Source organism: Microtus pennsylvanicus, chromosome 6, assembly GCF_037038515.1.
Source record: "Microtus pennsylvanicus isolate mMicPen1 chromosome 6, mMicPen1.hap1, whole genome shotgun sequence".
Lineage (NCBI taxonomy): Eukaryota > Metazoa > Chordata > Mammalia > Rodentia > Cricetidae > Microtus > Microtus pennsylvanicus.
Window position 1 is genome coordinate 11,132,032 of NC_134584.1, and position 15,591 is coordinate 11,147,622.

At 47.8% G+C, this 15,591-nt stretch overlaps 1 protein-coding gene across 1 annotated transcript in view; it reads left to right on the plus strand.

The window, feature by feature from the left end:
• Ankrd33b (ankyrin repeat domain 33B) overlaps positions 1-15,591 on the plus strand; it is a 63,766-nt gene that overhangs the window by 32,974 nt on the left and 15,201 nt on the right. Inside the window, exon 2 of the mRNA XM_075975794.1 lies at positions 8,468-8,597. Within this exon, the coding sequence (XP_075831909.1) occupies positions 8,468-8,597 (130 nt within the window). The remainder of the gene's footprint in view (positions 1-8,467; positions 8,598-15,591) is intronic.

The following is a 15,591-nucleotide window of genomic DNA, read 5'->3' on the forward strand; positions in this document are numbered from 1 at the left end:
CTGCGTGGCCTGCAGGTCCTAGGCATGGAGCCACATGGTGAGAAACTGAGATGGGTAGGCACACCATGCAGAGAAAGTGGGTATTTATTTAATGGGTTATGGAGGGGATGGAGTGAGACACTCTGGGAACTGGTCCCAGCCATCTCCCTTTGCCAGCAAGGCTGCACCTCCTAAAGGCTCCATGACCCCCTAAACTGTGCCACCAACTGAGAATCCAGTTTCAGATGTCTGAGACTGTGGGGGACGTTCTCATCTAGCCCACTACAAATAGTAAGTAGCCTCATTCTGAGCAATCAAACCAAAATCCTGTTGACTTTCTTCCCACCCCCACCCTATGCATTGTTAATAGTTAATTTTTTTCAGTTTTTTATATAAGTTTTGTCTATTTTTAATTTATTTTACTGTTTAGTACTTTCCTTTTATTAAAATTCTTCATAGGTCTCATTTTAAATGTTTAATGAGATTATACAATAGAAAAATTGTTCTTCAACTCTTCCTAATTTCCAAAGAAGATCACTGTTTTAGGTGAAGAAACTGCATTGCTCTCTGTCTTCTAAGCCTGTCTGTCCTTCTGTCCTGATTGAAGCCCAGAGAAATTTTCCAAGCTGATAATTGGAATTAGTTATATGTCTCTAATCACAGTGGATATCTAGTAAACTTTATGATTATTGACAAGACAACAATGATTATGTATTTCAGTATGTTAGCTCTTCTTATCATTACTACCAAATAGCCCACAAGAAGCAACTTAAGGGAGAAAGCATTTTGGCTCGTGGTTTGGGGAGGCCATCCATCTAGGCGGTGAAGGACTGGCAGAGGGACCAGGTCATGCCTCGTGGTGGGAGCTGCCTGCTTGCTCATATCTGGGCATCCTAGGAAGCAGGGGAAGGGATTGCTGGTGTTCAACTGGATTTTTACCTTTTTTATTCAACCTAAAACCTCAGTTCATAGGGTAGTGCCACATTTAACGTAGACCTTCACCTCTCAGTTAAACACCTTTGGAAACACCCTCACATACAAGACCAAAGTATGTCCTTAATGCCCTAGGCCAGCAGTTCTCAGCCTGTGGGCTGTCACCCCTTTGGGGGTTGAATGACCTTCTCACAGGGTCACCTAAGACCATCGGAAAACAGATATTTATAATTACAATTCATAACAGTAACAATGACAGTTATGAAGTAGCAACAAAAAATAACTTTATGCTTGGGGTCATCACAACATGAGGAGCTGTATTAAAGGGACACAGCATTAGGAAGGTTGGGAACTACTTCCTTGGGTGTTTCTTAGTCCAGTCAAGTGGACAATCAGAGCCAATCATCACAAGCCTACCTTTAGTCAACCTGACTCCTACCCAGGGCTCTCAAGTCTCGTATTGATCTCAATGCCATATGCATTTTTAGTCCATCTCTCAAGTCCCCAGAGTCCTAGCCATCCTAACATATTCAAAATTCCAAGTTCAAAGTTGCCTCTGAGACTCACAGTAGCCTCTTAGCTGTCAGCTCTTGTGAAAATCAAAACCAAATTAGATACCATTGTGGTTTTAGTGTGAAATGTCTCCATAGGCCAGTGGTTCTTAAACCTTCCTAATGCTGCAACCTTTTAGTACAGTTCCTCATGTTGTGGTGGCCCCCAGCCATAAAATTGTTTTTGTTGCTACTTTGTAAGTGTAATGAATCATAATGTAAATATCTGGTGATTTCTGATGGTTTTAGGCAACCGCTGTGAGAGGGTCATTTGAGACCCACAGGTTGAGAACCACTGCCATAGGTCCTTTACTTGATGTTATTTGATCTTGAGGCAGAGTATCACTGTGTAGAGCAGTCTATCCTGGAACTCACAGATCTGCCTGCCTCTGTCTCCAGAGTGTCAGGGTTAAAGGTATACACTGCCATGCTTGGTTTGTAGACCTTTTGGTTTAGCTCACGATCCCCAGCTATGGAACCTTCGAGGTGTAACCTCATTGCTGGGGGTAGGTTTTGAGGTTTTAGAGCTTGGCTCTTCTTGTTGTCTTCTTTCCGCTTCCCAACAACAGCTACAATATGATCAGCTGTCTCCTACCGTCATTGTGGCTTCCCCTCCACAGCTGGTTGTATCCCTTCTCTGAAGTTGACTGTTGTCAGGCATTCATAGTGGAAAGAGAAGTGACTAACAGGTGCACTTCCAGGATACAGAGGTGTGGAGCAGCATTCCCATTCCTACAGGGGTGGGGCGGAAGGTTAGCTAGGACTGAAGCAAGGTCACCAACGCTTAGTAGCTCCACGTTTGTCTATCAGGGCTCATGACGTCATCATCTGGGTTCCTTGGACTTGGCTACTAGCCCCGTCTCCCAGACAGTGTTGCCCGTGGCCTCTCTCTTGAGGCACTCCACACTGTCTGCAGCCTGCCTCATGAATGTCCCATTTTTCTGGCATCTTCGGTATTCTGGGGTCTCCATTGTGACTTTGAGACACTCCTGAGAAAACTGTACTGAGTATTGCGTGGGTCTGAGAGAAACACTGGATGGGTTTGACTTCCTACTACTTGCGGTGCCGCTGGATTCTGTGGATCCCTGTGTTTATAGTGTGATTGTATTAAGGCAGTGACCCTGAAGAGCTCCTTCCTTTGTCCTTCCCTAGATGATCTCCAAAATGCCTGTTCCTGCAGCCTGGGCATCATCCCGGGCTGTCTTCTCATGGCTGTGACCTGGTGTTCTGCAAAGCTTATTTTCTCCACCCTTCATGTGATTTGACTTAAAAAACAAGACCAAAACTTGGTCCTTATCTTAATCTGTTTCATTCTGGTCCTCGTCTTAATCTGTTTCATTCTACTGTAGCAAACTGATATCCATTGAGTAACATATAAACAATAGAAGTTTTGACTTTGGGCTTTGAGAAGCCAGTAAATGCTGGTCAAGGAGCCATGTCCGGCAGAGGCTTTCTTGCTGTGTCATTCTGTGGCCAAATGGAGAGGTTCGAAAGAGCCTGCTTGCTTGAGAAGCAAGAGTTCCACTTGCTGCCTTCATGTAACCGGCATCAACCCACACTTGAGTGTCCCGGTTCACACTGTCACTTTGCACGTTTCGTTTCCAACACGGTCAAACCGCATGCGCGGGGTAGCGATTTTGACACAGTGTGAGAGTGGAGAGGAGCAAGACTATAGTGTGAAGTCAGGATTGTTTGGGGGCTGGGAGAGCACTCCGGCAGTGTGACACTGGGATGCGCCCAAGTGCACTGGCATCGTGTGACGCTGGACACGTCCGAGTGCACTGGCATCGTGTGACGCTGGACACGTCCGAGTGCACTGGCATCGTGTGACGCTGGACACGTCCGAGTGCACTGGCATCGTGTGATGCTGGACACGTCCGAGTGCACTGGCATTGTGTGACGCTGGACACGCCCGAGTGCACTGGCATTGTGTGACGCTGGACACGTCCGAGTGCACTGGCATCGTGTGACGCTGGACACGCCCGAGTGCACTGGCATCGTGTGACGCTGGACACGTCCGAGTGCAGTGTTACTGGCCAGTGGAGATGCATTTGTTCACAAATGGTGGATGACATTGGCTCACCATGTGGGGGAAGGAAATTAGATCTCTACAAAGATCATCAGTAGAAAACGAGACAATTGTGATTAAACCTAAAGATTTGAAAGTAAGCTCTGAATCTTTCCAATGAATTATGAGTATCTTTGTGGTGCCTTATGACAAAGGAGGCATTTTGTTTTTGTTCTTTTGTTAGGCTCTCATATAACTGGGGCTGGCCTTGAATCCCCAATTCTCCTGCTTCCACCTTCTCAGTATTGGGGTTACAGGAATATATATATACACCATGCCCAAGCAGAAGGGATTTCTGTCTTTAAAAAATTATTTGTGTATGTGTATATATGTGTGTGCGTGTGTGCGCATGTGTGTGTATGTGTGTGTGCGCATGTGTGTGTATGTGTGTGTGCATATGTGTGTGTGTGCATATGTGTATGTGTGTGTGTGCATATGTGTGTGCATATGTGTATGTGTGTACATATGTGTATGTGTATATGTGTATGTGTGTGTGCCTGTCTGTATAAGTGACCCAGCATGCATGTGGAGGTCAGGGGCAACTTGAGGAGCCAGTTCTCGTCTTACACCCGTGTGGACTCTGGAGCTCAGACTCGGGCTTTCAGGCTTTCGTGACGAGTGCCATTGCCTATTGAGTCATTTCTGCAGCCCAGGCAGGATTTCTCAAATCACAAAAAGCATGACCATACTGGAAGACACTAATAATGTTATTATATTAAGTGGAAAAGGATGGCAAAATATAAGGTAAATAGGAAGATTGGAAGCTAGGTCCTTCTCTTCCCTTACATTGATTGCTGTTGAAATGGAAATATTTTGGATATGTTGAGTTAAAGAAGCACACTGTCAGAATAATTGCTTTTATCAATAGGGCCATTAGGACATTTTATACAACTTTCATTGGTGGCACCTGTTCTATTTCTCTTGGACAGTGCTGACTTTGAATACATAGCCTGATCAATGAGGAAAAGGAGAAGAAGCCAGTAGGAAATGGACAAAGGATATAAACAAACTGTTTGTTAGACTGGAAATGCTGATGGCCGACAGATATCGGAGATGTTTAGTTTTAGTTAAAACTGGGGCAGTGCAAACCAGAATCACAAGAACATGGGCACCAAGACAGGATTTAAACTAGTTGAACATGAATTGATTTTTTATTTGAGAACTTCAGACGCGTTTACAATATGTATTATATCTCTCGCTGTAATTCCACCTTTCCTTCTCTCCACACCCGTGTCCTTTCCTTTGTGCAATGCACTGAGCTGTCTCATGCATGGACATAGGGCCATCTACTAGGGCACAGGCAGCCCACTAGGGCCGGAAGCCTTTAAGAAAACTTGCTCTTCCTCCCCAGAAGTCTTCAATTATCAGTAGCTCCTCTCCTAGAGCTGGGGCCCCAAGAGCAGCTCCCTGTTCCTTCCAGAGTGTGAACTAGAGTTTTAAATGTGGAGATGCTGGTCTTTTGGACCAGGGCCCAAGAAGACAGGCGACGAAGGTCTTCATTTTGCAGAGTCACCAAGGCCCTGGGGTAGAGATGGGCGTCACTGCTTCCTGTCTCCTGATGTTTCATCCCGAACCCCCATGTTTAGTCATCTCTTTCTTCTCTGGCAGTCTTCATTTCTGACCAAGCATCGGGCTGTCGTCATCCAAGCCTGTTTCCTGTTCTGAGAACTCTTCCTCAGGTGGTGGGTGGAACAGATCCCGCGGTGTTAGCACCGCAGTGACGGCAGTCCCAAAAGAAGGGCTGATCACGACCCAGGGACCCCAAGAGACACGTAGCCACCTATGGAACTGGATGGAGTGTTTACAGGAGGAGGATCCTGTTGGGGCTGCAGCTGCTGCCGAGGACTTTCCAGGCATGTTGCATTGATGACCCCCAGGAGCAGCAGGACCCAGTGCAGCAAGCCGTCGGCCTGCGGCCTTCTGTACACTCCTAAGGGAGAAACAGAAGGCCTTTCAGTAATTGCAAGTTGTTTTCAGGGGTGCTTTTGCCAATGTAAAAAGGCCAGAAGCATATGGCAAAGAATCTTCTTTTACTTTGAAGAAACACACACACACACACACACACACACAGACACAGATACGTGCACGCACACATGTGCACGCACACATGTGCACGCACACAGACACTTAGTACATAAAGAGGAAGTTACAGTGTGTTCAGTACGTTGTATTTCTAAGTCAGGAAACTGTCAAATACTAGAGCAATGCTTCTCTACCCAGAGATGTTTGGGAAGAGTTCGGGTGCTCCCAGGTGGTGTAGAGAGCATCCTGGCTCATTCGTGCAAGCGTGAGCTAACAGTTGAGCAAGGAGGATGGAGAAGTCGGTACAGTGACCAGGCTGGCAGGAAGACTGCGAGCTCCAGAAGCTTGCTCATCTAGGCCTCCTGCAGCGCTCTGTGCTTTCTCTTTAAAAGTAAAGAACTGAAAAAAAAACTTATGTATGGATGACCTATTTCAAAACCCGTATCAGCCAGAGAGTTATCAGACAAGTTCTATGGAGTTGACTATCCTATCCTATGGATATCAATAACTCCAATATTCTTTAGAGCTTGAAACGTGGGCACACGGTCTAATATTCTTTTGACAGGGCAATTTATTATGATAATGGGAAAGGTACCTTAAGAAAAATCATTCTTTTTCTGTAGTTTTGAATCAGTTTGGTCCTGGTGCTCAAGTTGCTGCTCCCGCCCCCTGAATGCTGAGATACAGCAATATGCCCCCATGCCCGACTCATAAGTCACATTTTGATTGACAATCTGGTGGTAACAGTGCCCGGTCACTGTGGGATTGCTCTGAACTTCAACTTGACAACCTCCATGCAGCAGAACATGCATTGGCTGGACTGAACGAGCAGTAATCATCAAGTCTGGCTCCCGAGAGCCCATATTAGGGGACTAGTCATCTGGGTGTCAGAGACAGTAACCCCATGTCTTGACTATTAGACGTGTGTTGGTCAGCTGAGGTTGCTATAACAAAACACTGTGGACTGTGACTTATGAACAATGGAAGTTTCTTTCCTTTGCAGTTTTGTAGGCTGTGGAGGCCAGAGGTTAGGGTTTTGGGGGGCTCTGCTCTGATGAGGGCCTCTTCAGGTCTCAGATTGCCACCTTCTTTCTATGTCCTTGACTGCTGGGAAGGGGTAGGGAGAGTTGTCTGAGGTCCCTATTCTGTGGGCACTAATCCACACTAGTGCCATCCTCACGATAGGTCTACCCTCTAACGCTATCCCACGGTGGGTTAGGAGTCCGCAGGAGACTGTAAAGAAGACACAAGCCATCTGTCTATGGTACCCGCCCTCCAGTAAAGCCTCGGTTTGTACTTTCTTGAGTTATCTACCCAATACATTTGTCAAAAGTGTGTGTGTGTGTGTGTGTGTGTGTGTGTGTGTGTGTGTGTGTGTGTGTGTATGTCATGCCTGGATATTTCTCCTACATGTTTCCAAAGGGCTGCATGGAATCCCCACTTCCCTAGTCTACTTCTGACTTGATCTACAGATGAAGCTAACTAAGCCTTGGTTTTGTAATTCCTCAGACACATGAGAGAATATCACTGAGCTACAAAAATGGAGTTCTTGTCTCGGTCACCACAAATAGCACTGCATGACATGGCTGTGCAGAGATTTTTGCCAAGTGCTGACCTGGCATGTGCTCAGGAGAGGTATAACTGAGTCGGTTGGCATCTCTGTTTTCAGATTTTGTGAGGAGCTTTTGCACCAATTTCCATAGTGACTTCAGTAGTTTGCACTCCTGGCAATGTTGAAGGTTCTTACTATTATGTATTCTTTTTTTGTTTTTGTTTTTGAGACAGTGTTCTTCTGTATAATCCTGATTGCCCTGGGACTAGCTCTGTAGAACAGGTTGGCCTCAAACTCAGAGATCCGCCTGCCTCTGCCTCCCAAGTGCTGGGATTCAAGGCTTGTGCCAACACCCTCTGGCCTGTATATTTTTGATAATTGGCAAATATTTCATCAGTAATTTCCAGAATCAGTCATCATCATTCACAGACCTCTCCTGGTGCCCCACAGTGCCTTCCTCTCAGATGCTGTGTGCTGTGGTCTGCACGGCTGCCTTTTTAAAATACCTGCCCTCCCCAGAGCCTCCTCCTTACTTGACAGTGGACACCCAATTGTTTAGAATGAGACTTTGGTGTCATCTTGGTTCTGTGTTCTCTCACACACCTGAGTTCATCCTAACAGCAAATCTGTCTTCACGATAGAGAATCCATACATATCTCCAGCTTGGGCCACTGTCACCTGCTCAGCTTCTATAGTACATGCTTCTCTGGTCTCCTGAGGCCAATTTCTGCCCAGCACTCCGAATTAATGCAGAAGATTGACCACCGACTGTCTAAAGTGCTGCAGGGCTCTTGGCTACCCAGAGGGCTTGGGTACCCCTCCCTCAGTTCATGCTGCCCCAGCCTCTGGGCCACCTGGGAATGCTCTGATGGACTTGCCCAGGTCTGGCTTTGCTCTCGCTGTTTTTCTGACTGAGATGCTTCTTATCCTTGTTCCAGGGGCATGTGTTCCCTTGCTTCCTTCAAAACTGGGTCCAGATACTCCCTGTGAGTCTGCTGCACCCCCAGATCCTGCCATGCACACACATCCTGTCTTGTTCCACACAGCTGTTAACACACATGAAGCTGGTAGTGTATGCTTTCTTTCCCATCAGAGGGAAACTCTCCTGAGGGCAGAGATCTAGCCGTTCATTGATGTCCCTACACCTTGTGCCTCATGGTGATGGTCTCTGCTCGTTTGCGGATAAGTAAATGGTTGACCTAAAAGTTGAAAACGTTGAGAACTGGGGACTTGAGGTCCTTGCTGCCTCTTCTCCAGCTTCGGGGGTGGGGGTGGGGGCAGCTCTTCCCCTCAGGGTCCCCAGAGCTCACTGGTGATGCCAGGGCTGTGTGCCTCTGACCCACGTCCCCTCTTCCTTTCTAGACTGGCCTTATTGTTGCGTGCTACCATGGCTTCGTGGACACTGTGGTGGCCCTAGCGGAGTGCCCCCACGTCGACGTCAACTGGCAGGACAGCGAAGGGAACACAGCCCTCATCACGGCTGCACAGGCAGGTAAGAGCCGGCCTTCATCTCCCTGGGGGGGCTGCCGCCGGGCAGTGTTGGCACCCGTGGCTCCTGAAAGATGGAAACGGATCTGCTCGTAGCAGGTGCCAGGAGGGGGCACCCATTCTCCCCACGCTCCTGGAATAGCATGTTTACCCACTCAGGGAGGATTCAGAATGGAGCTTCCCCCAGCCAACGTCTTCACCACACTCTAGAAGGCAGGTTTGCCTGCCACTCAGAGCACCGACACCCTCCAAGACCGGGTGGCATATGGCACCGGCGGGCGGGAGTCGCAGTCATGTGCTTTACTGACAGTTATGTAATTGGGTACACTGAGAAGGTGACCTTACGCTTCACCTATAAAGAAGCGCCAGGGACAGCTCTCCTAGCTTCAGAGAATTCAGGTGCCAGAGTGCGACGAAATTAGAGTCGTGCGAATGTGGTTCCAAGTACGTGTCACGGTCGTCTCCACCATGACCTAATGCACTGCTCCCGTGGGTTGGCTTGCACTGCATTCAGGGGGCGGGCATGTCGCTCAGTTGGTAGAATGCTTGCCTAGCAGGCTCAATGCCCTGCGCTCGATCCCTAGCACTGCCTAAGCCAGGGCTCAGCTGTGCTTATCAGTGACGCCAGCACTCAGGAGATGCGTGTCATGGGGGCGAAGCTTAGGGCCACAAGGTCATCCTTGGCGTATTTGGAGTTAGAGACCAGCTTGGAATATGTTTTCAAATACCTAAATAAGAAAATAAATAAATTTATAAAAGTTATATATATTATATATATATTCCATTCAATCACTTTAACATAAATGCTTACACAGTCTCAAACAGTTGTGTAACTGATCTTTCCCTACATTTTTAGCTTCTATAGATCATAGTCAGCCCTTTGTATTTTGAGATTTCCTATCTGCAGACTCAACATGAATAGACAACACATTGTTTTAACTGGATCTAGAGCAGGGGCTATAGATAACTTAGTGATAAAGCACTTGCTAACCAGATATAAGGCCCTGGATTTGGTCCTGAATGAAACAAACAGCAGCAATAACAAACCCCACGCAAATAAAAATAGTATGTCAGCACTAAGCACATACGGACGGCTTTCCTTGTCGTTATGGGCTTAAAATACAGTGTAACACATATTTATGTCATATTTATGCTGCATTTGTTTCTGTAGCTAATGTGGGAGATGTTTCAAGCACACAAGAGGATTGTGCAGGTTATATGCCAATACAATAGTCTTTTAAAAAATGTAAAAATTATTTAACTTTATGTGCATTTTGCCTGCTTGAATGTCTGTGTATCACACTCATGCAGTACCCATGGAGGCCAGAAGAGGGCGGTAGATCCCTTGGGACTGGAATTACTGCTGGGTGCTGAAAAACAAACCTTTGTCCTCTGGAAGAGCAGTAAGTGCTCACAACCTGGGAGCCATCTCTCCAGCCTTGAGAACCTGAGGGCTTTGGTATCCCACAAGGGTCCTGGTCCTGTCCTCACAGCAAGAATGACCATCTGTTTCATCAGTCATGTTCTTAGCCCCAAGTAACACAGCCACCTGTGGCTAAGCCAGGAAGAAGAGGCCTCTGCATTCTGAGAGGGGGTGGGGAGCTTGGATGGTGTCTTAGGGTTGCCATTGCTGTGTTGAAACGCCACGGCCAAAACAACTTGGAGAGGAAAGGGTTTCTTTGGCCTACACTTCCACAACACTGTTCATCACAGAAAGAAGTCAGGACAGGAACTCAAACAGGGTAGGAACCTGGAGGCAGGAGCTGATGCAGAGGCCATGAGGGGAGCTGGCTTGCAGCCTGATCCCATGGAGGCCTTATCTCAGTGGAGGCTCCCTCCTTTCAGACGGCTCTAACTTGTGCTCTTGACTGTGGATGTGATGTGACTAGCTGCTTGAATTCCTGCCTCAGTTTCCCCTCAGTGATGGATTGTGACCTGGAATTGTCAGCTGAATAACCCCCCCCCCCCAAATTTCCTTTTGTCAGGGCATTTTATCACAGCCATAGAAAAGAAATGACCACGTGGCATGGTGGCATTTGAGAGCTGCCTGACGTGGGTGCTGGGGGCCAAACTTAGGTTTTCTGGAGAGCAGAGTTCTCTTAACACGGAGCTGTTTCTCCAGCTCCCATGCCCTTAGGAGGGGAGAACTGAGGAACAGCTGGAGGTCACTGAGCCATGTCCACAGCCCTCTTGTTCCTTTGAGACATGGTCTCACTACATTGCCCCAGCTGACCTTCGACTTAACAACTGTCCTAGCAAAACTTCAGGCTTATTCCACTGTGCCAGACGCTTCATTTGTAAAACAGATTTATTTTTAAATTGTGTGTGTGTGTGTAATAATGTGCTTACAAGTCCAGGTACCCATGGAGGCCAGAGACATACATTATATTTCCCTGGAACTGGAGTTACAGTGATTGAGAACCACTTGATATAGGAGCTTAGGACCAACCCTGGAGCCTCTACAAGAGCAGTACATACTCTTGATCATCCAGCATCTTTCCAGCCCTATTTAAAAAGCAGATTTCCTTTTATTATTTTTAAATGGTGTGTGTGTGTGTGTGTGTCTATGTCTATGTGTGTTCGTGCGTGCAAGCGTGTGAATACAGGCTAGCCCTTCATTTTAAAATAATCTGCCTATCACCTCCAGTCCTCAGGGTCTTGTTTTACCTCCCTCCTCTCTACTCTTTCTCTCTTCTATTGTTTTAAAGAACAGATTAGAATTTTGGCAAGCCTTTGCTTTCCTAGCCCTGCCCTGCCGCTTCCTGTAAACCCAGCTTTCATACCTGTGGCACACTGTCCCTATGCCCGAGGGGCAGTCAGGCACAGCAGTCCCAGCCACGCTGCTCTTCTCTTGTACTTTGGAAGGCGTCCAGGACAGGAGGCTTGTCTTCCTCCAGCCCCTGCTGCCCCAGCTCTGGTATCTCCCGGTTGATGGTAGGGGTTCCCAGGGAATTCCTGTCCGGTTCGGAGGCAGCGTTTCCAAAGCCAACAGCTCCCTCTACTGGCTTGCTGTGGAGAACTATAGTGAGTCAAACTAGACAAGACTACGCACCACCCAGACTCTCTAACAGCCTTTTCCTTTTCGAAAGCAGCCTTGAATAAAGGAAGACATTTTTCACCTGCCCGTGTTCTTAGTGACAGCAAGACTCAGCCACAATTGGTGCTTGCAACAATGTTGAACGAGACGGTGATTAATTACAGTGGTGGCCATTTAATCTTAAATGATGGGGCTCGTGGCTTGATGATCATGAAGTGTCTGACGAGGGAGCGCCTCCCGAGGGAGAAGTGGGCATGTTCTAACCTTCTTATTGGATAGGAATTCACTGAGCCTGGAGTCTGCAGCCAGTTGGAGGGCTGTGGTTCACCTTGTCACCAGTGGGTTCAAGTCCTGTTGCAAACCCAGGGAAGAAGGAGTGTTGGGAACGACGGTCCAGCAGGTAGCCAGGCAAAGGGTGTTGTGGGAGGGGGGGGACATATACAGAGACAACAGGTTATAGAGTTCCTGAGGGCTTAGCAGAGGAGCTGTAGACACCCAAAGATGCTTGTATATCAGCGCCCATGGTTCTGCTATTCATAGTAGCGAAGTTGTACACCAAACCCAGGCATCCAGCAACTGGGCTGTATAAAGAAATGCGGTATATGTTCATAACAGACTCTTTTCAGTCATAAGAGGAAGTTATATTTTTGTAGGAAAATGGATACGACCGGAGTCAAATTTCCAGAAAGACAAATCTCGTATGCATTTCTCAGTCGTGACTTCTTATTCTGCAAAGCAGCTACACGACCATGCACACATCCACAGCACCAAAGCAGAAATAAACAACAGTGGTTCTCAACCTGGGGGTCAAGACCTCACAGGGGTCGACTATCAGGTATCCTGCTAATAGGTAATCACATTACAGTCTATAACAGTAACCGATGTGCAGTTATGAAGTAGCAATAGAATAATATTATGGTTGGGGGTCAGCACAACATGAGGAGCTGTATTAAAGGGTCGCAGCTTCAGGAAGGTTGGGAACCAGTGCTCTAAGGGAGCTAACAGAATGGGGGAGGGGTGGGAGAAGTGAGAGTAGATGTATGAGTGTGCTCAACACAGCACTCGAGTGTGTGTGCGTGTGTACGTGTGTGAGTACGTGTAAAAAAGCTTGGGAAAGAACCCAAACCATAACACAAAGGAGATCTGCGAGGTCACCGGGCAGGGAAGGGAGGCTGTGGTTGGGGGACAGAGGGTGAAGAAGAGATGCTCACCACAGAGGTGAACTGGGGTGCACAAGCCTCTGAGGGTTCTGAGTGGCTGCTGTGGTCAGAGAGGCTTCTTCCTGGACCGCACATGCTATAGGTGGAGGATGGGCAGCAGGGAAGCCAGGCCGGCCAGTCAGAGGAAATAGTGTAGCCCAGATCAGCGGGTAGACACAGGCACAGAGAAGCTAGGATGGGATGTGTTGGGAGACAGAGAAGAGGGGGGATTGGCAGAATTGCTGACTGGTGGCACGTGGGAGATGGGGAAGGTTTGGGATGAAGCCCAGACTCCTGGCTTAGAATATCTAGTGCTATCCATCACGGAAGACGTGCTGCGGGAGAGGAGTGGGCCAGAAGGGAAGGTGTTTGGGATGTGATGCAACGGGTTTGGCTTAGTCGTGGGACACCCAGGATAAATATCCGGTAGACAGATATTTAGGTGCGAAACTAAGAAAGGACAGAAGGTAGATGTGGCTGAGTTGGAGAGCTGAGGATAATAACTGAGTGCAGGGAGTGTGGGGCTGATGGCAGGACCGTGTGGATGAGGAGAGGGCCTCTCCATCGTCTCAGGAGCAGGAAGAGCAGAGAGGTGGGGGGTCAGAGGGAGAGATCCTGGAGTACTCATGGGAGACAATTCCGTGAGTGAGTGAGGGGACAGTGGTCAGTGCTGGGGGGTGTCAGGTATCAGAAGGGACCACAAGGGGTCGCTGGAGAGCTGTTGGGAGGATTCTGACAGAGCTTGAGGGGTGTCAGTACCAGATGAACGCTGCATGAGTCCTAATTGGTCTTTATAATCAAATCCCAGAGTCAGATGTAGGGGTGAAAGCTGAAGAACAGAGAAGCAGAGTGGTCAGCCACTAGTTCTTACCTCTACCAGTGCTCAGACCAAAGGAGCCATCCTGTCCTCAGACTGGTGGTTTTAGACTATCTCTGACTGAATGCTTCATACTGCTGCCTCAGACTGCCTCTGAGCTCCTGTCTGCTCCCACCTTACATTGCTCTCTCCACCCAGCCTCATCACTCCTGTCTCCACCTTTCTAGTGCTGGGATTAAAGGCATGGATCCCAAGTATTGGGATTAGAAGTGTTAGCCAACACCACTGCCTGGCTCTGTTTCTTTTTTAGACGATCTCGTGTAGTCCGGGGTGTCTTTGTTTTAGAGCAAGCTCTTTTTTTTTCTTTTTCTTTTCTTTTTTATTGATTTTTATTAAGCTCTACAAACAATTGCCTGTTTTTTCTTTTTGTTTTGTTTTGTGTGTTTGTTTGTATTTCGAGACAGGGTTTCTCTGTGTAGCTTTGACGACTGTCCTGGAACTAGTCCTTGTATAGGCTGGCCTCGAACTCTCAGTGATCCACCTGCCTCTGCCTCCAGAGTTTTGGGATTAAAGGTGTGTGCCACCCCTGCCTGCAAGCTCTCGAGTATAGTGATGACCTCACAGTTATGTTGGGCACCATTCCTTGGGCAGGGTGAGGCTTACTGTGGGGAGGTAGGGAGTCTCTGTGGTGAGCCTGCTCTTGAGATGGAACCAACTCCTGTAAGGCATAACTATGTGTTTAATATAAATACACATGCATACATGAGTGCACACATAAACACACACACACACACATACACACATACACACAACTCACTTGTTCTTCGCTGGTCAGGTCTTCCTGGGGGATTAAAGCAGCACCTCTCCCGCGGCTGTCAAGGATGTATTGCTATATCCATGAGCTCCCCCCACTCCCGTCTCTACTTGCCCTAACTTACTTTTTCTTTTTTCTTTCTTTTTTTTTTTTTTTTTTTTTTTTCGAGACAGGGTTTCTCTGTGGCTTTGGAACCTGTCCTGGAACTAGCTCTGTAGACCAGGCTGGTCTCAAACTCACAGAGATCCGCCTGCCTCTGCCTCCCGAGTTCTGGGATTAAAGGCATGCGCCACCACCGCCTGGCTATCAAGGAGGAGGAACAGTTAATGTTTAGACAGTCTGGGAACACCAGGCCCATCTTTAGTTTCTACTGAACACAGTCATCAGTGTGACAGGTGCTGTTCTCCCTTCTGGAAAAGCCTGGGGCAGGGAGTGACTCTTGGGCCATCAGAGCTCCAGACTGCAGTCAGAGCCGCTCCACATGTTAGATTTTCTGACCTTAAACAATATACATAAAATATCCATATAATGGGCAGTTGGCTCTAGATTTTGTTTTCTTCTCTCTGCCCATTCAAGTTGCCAAGGGTGTGTGCGTGTGTGTACAAACAGCACCTGCTGCAAATTGTGACTACACACAGTGTCATGCTTTGATAGAAAAAGACTGAAACAAATGGCAATTCGTTTCACTGAGACCCGGTCTAAGTCTGACTGTTGTGTGACAAGAGTTCACGCAGAACACAAGCTAACGAGATCGAAGGTCGTCTACTACTCCACCGGCTTTAGAGCATTGCGTTACTGTGGTCTCGTGACCCCAGCTTCATCCTGACCCCCTCGCACAGAGGAGGCCCAGTGACTGGTGAGTCCTAAAAGCACCGTCCCAAGTTGGAACCTGTGTGCTAGGTAGCCTGGAGCCACAGCCTGGGTCTTGTTGGCTTTGTAACAGTCAGCAAAGGTGGTGACCCACCATTTCCCACTGTGGCTGAGCTCGTTGGTAAGCCATAGCCCAGCTTCCTAAGAATCAGAACTCTGGTTTGCGTGCTTGTTTTGGTAACGGGCCAACTCCAAGGATTGAGTTTGCACAGCATGACAGCGGTCTGGAGTATACAATGTCCTCTGCAAGGGGTCACAGGG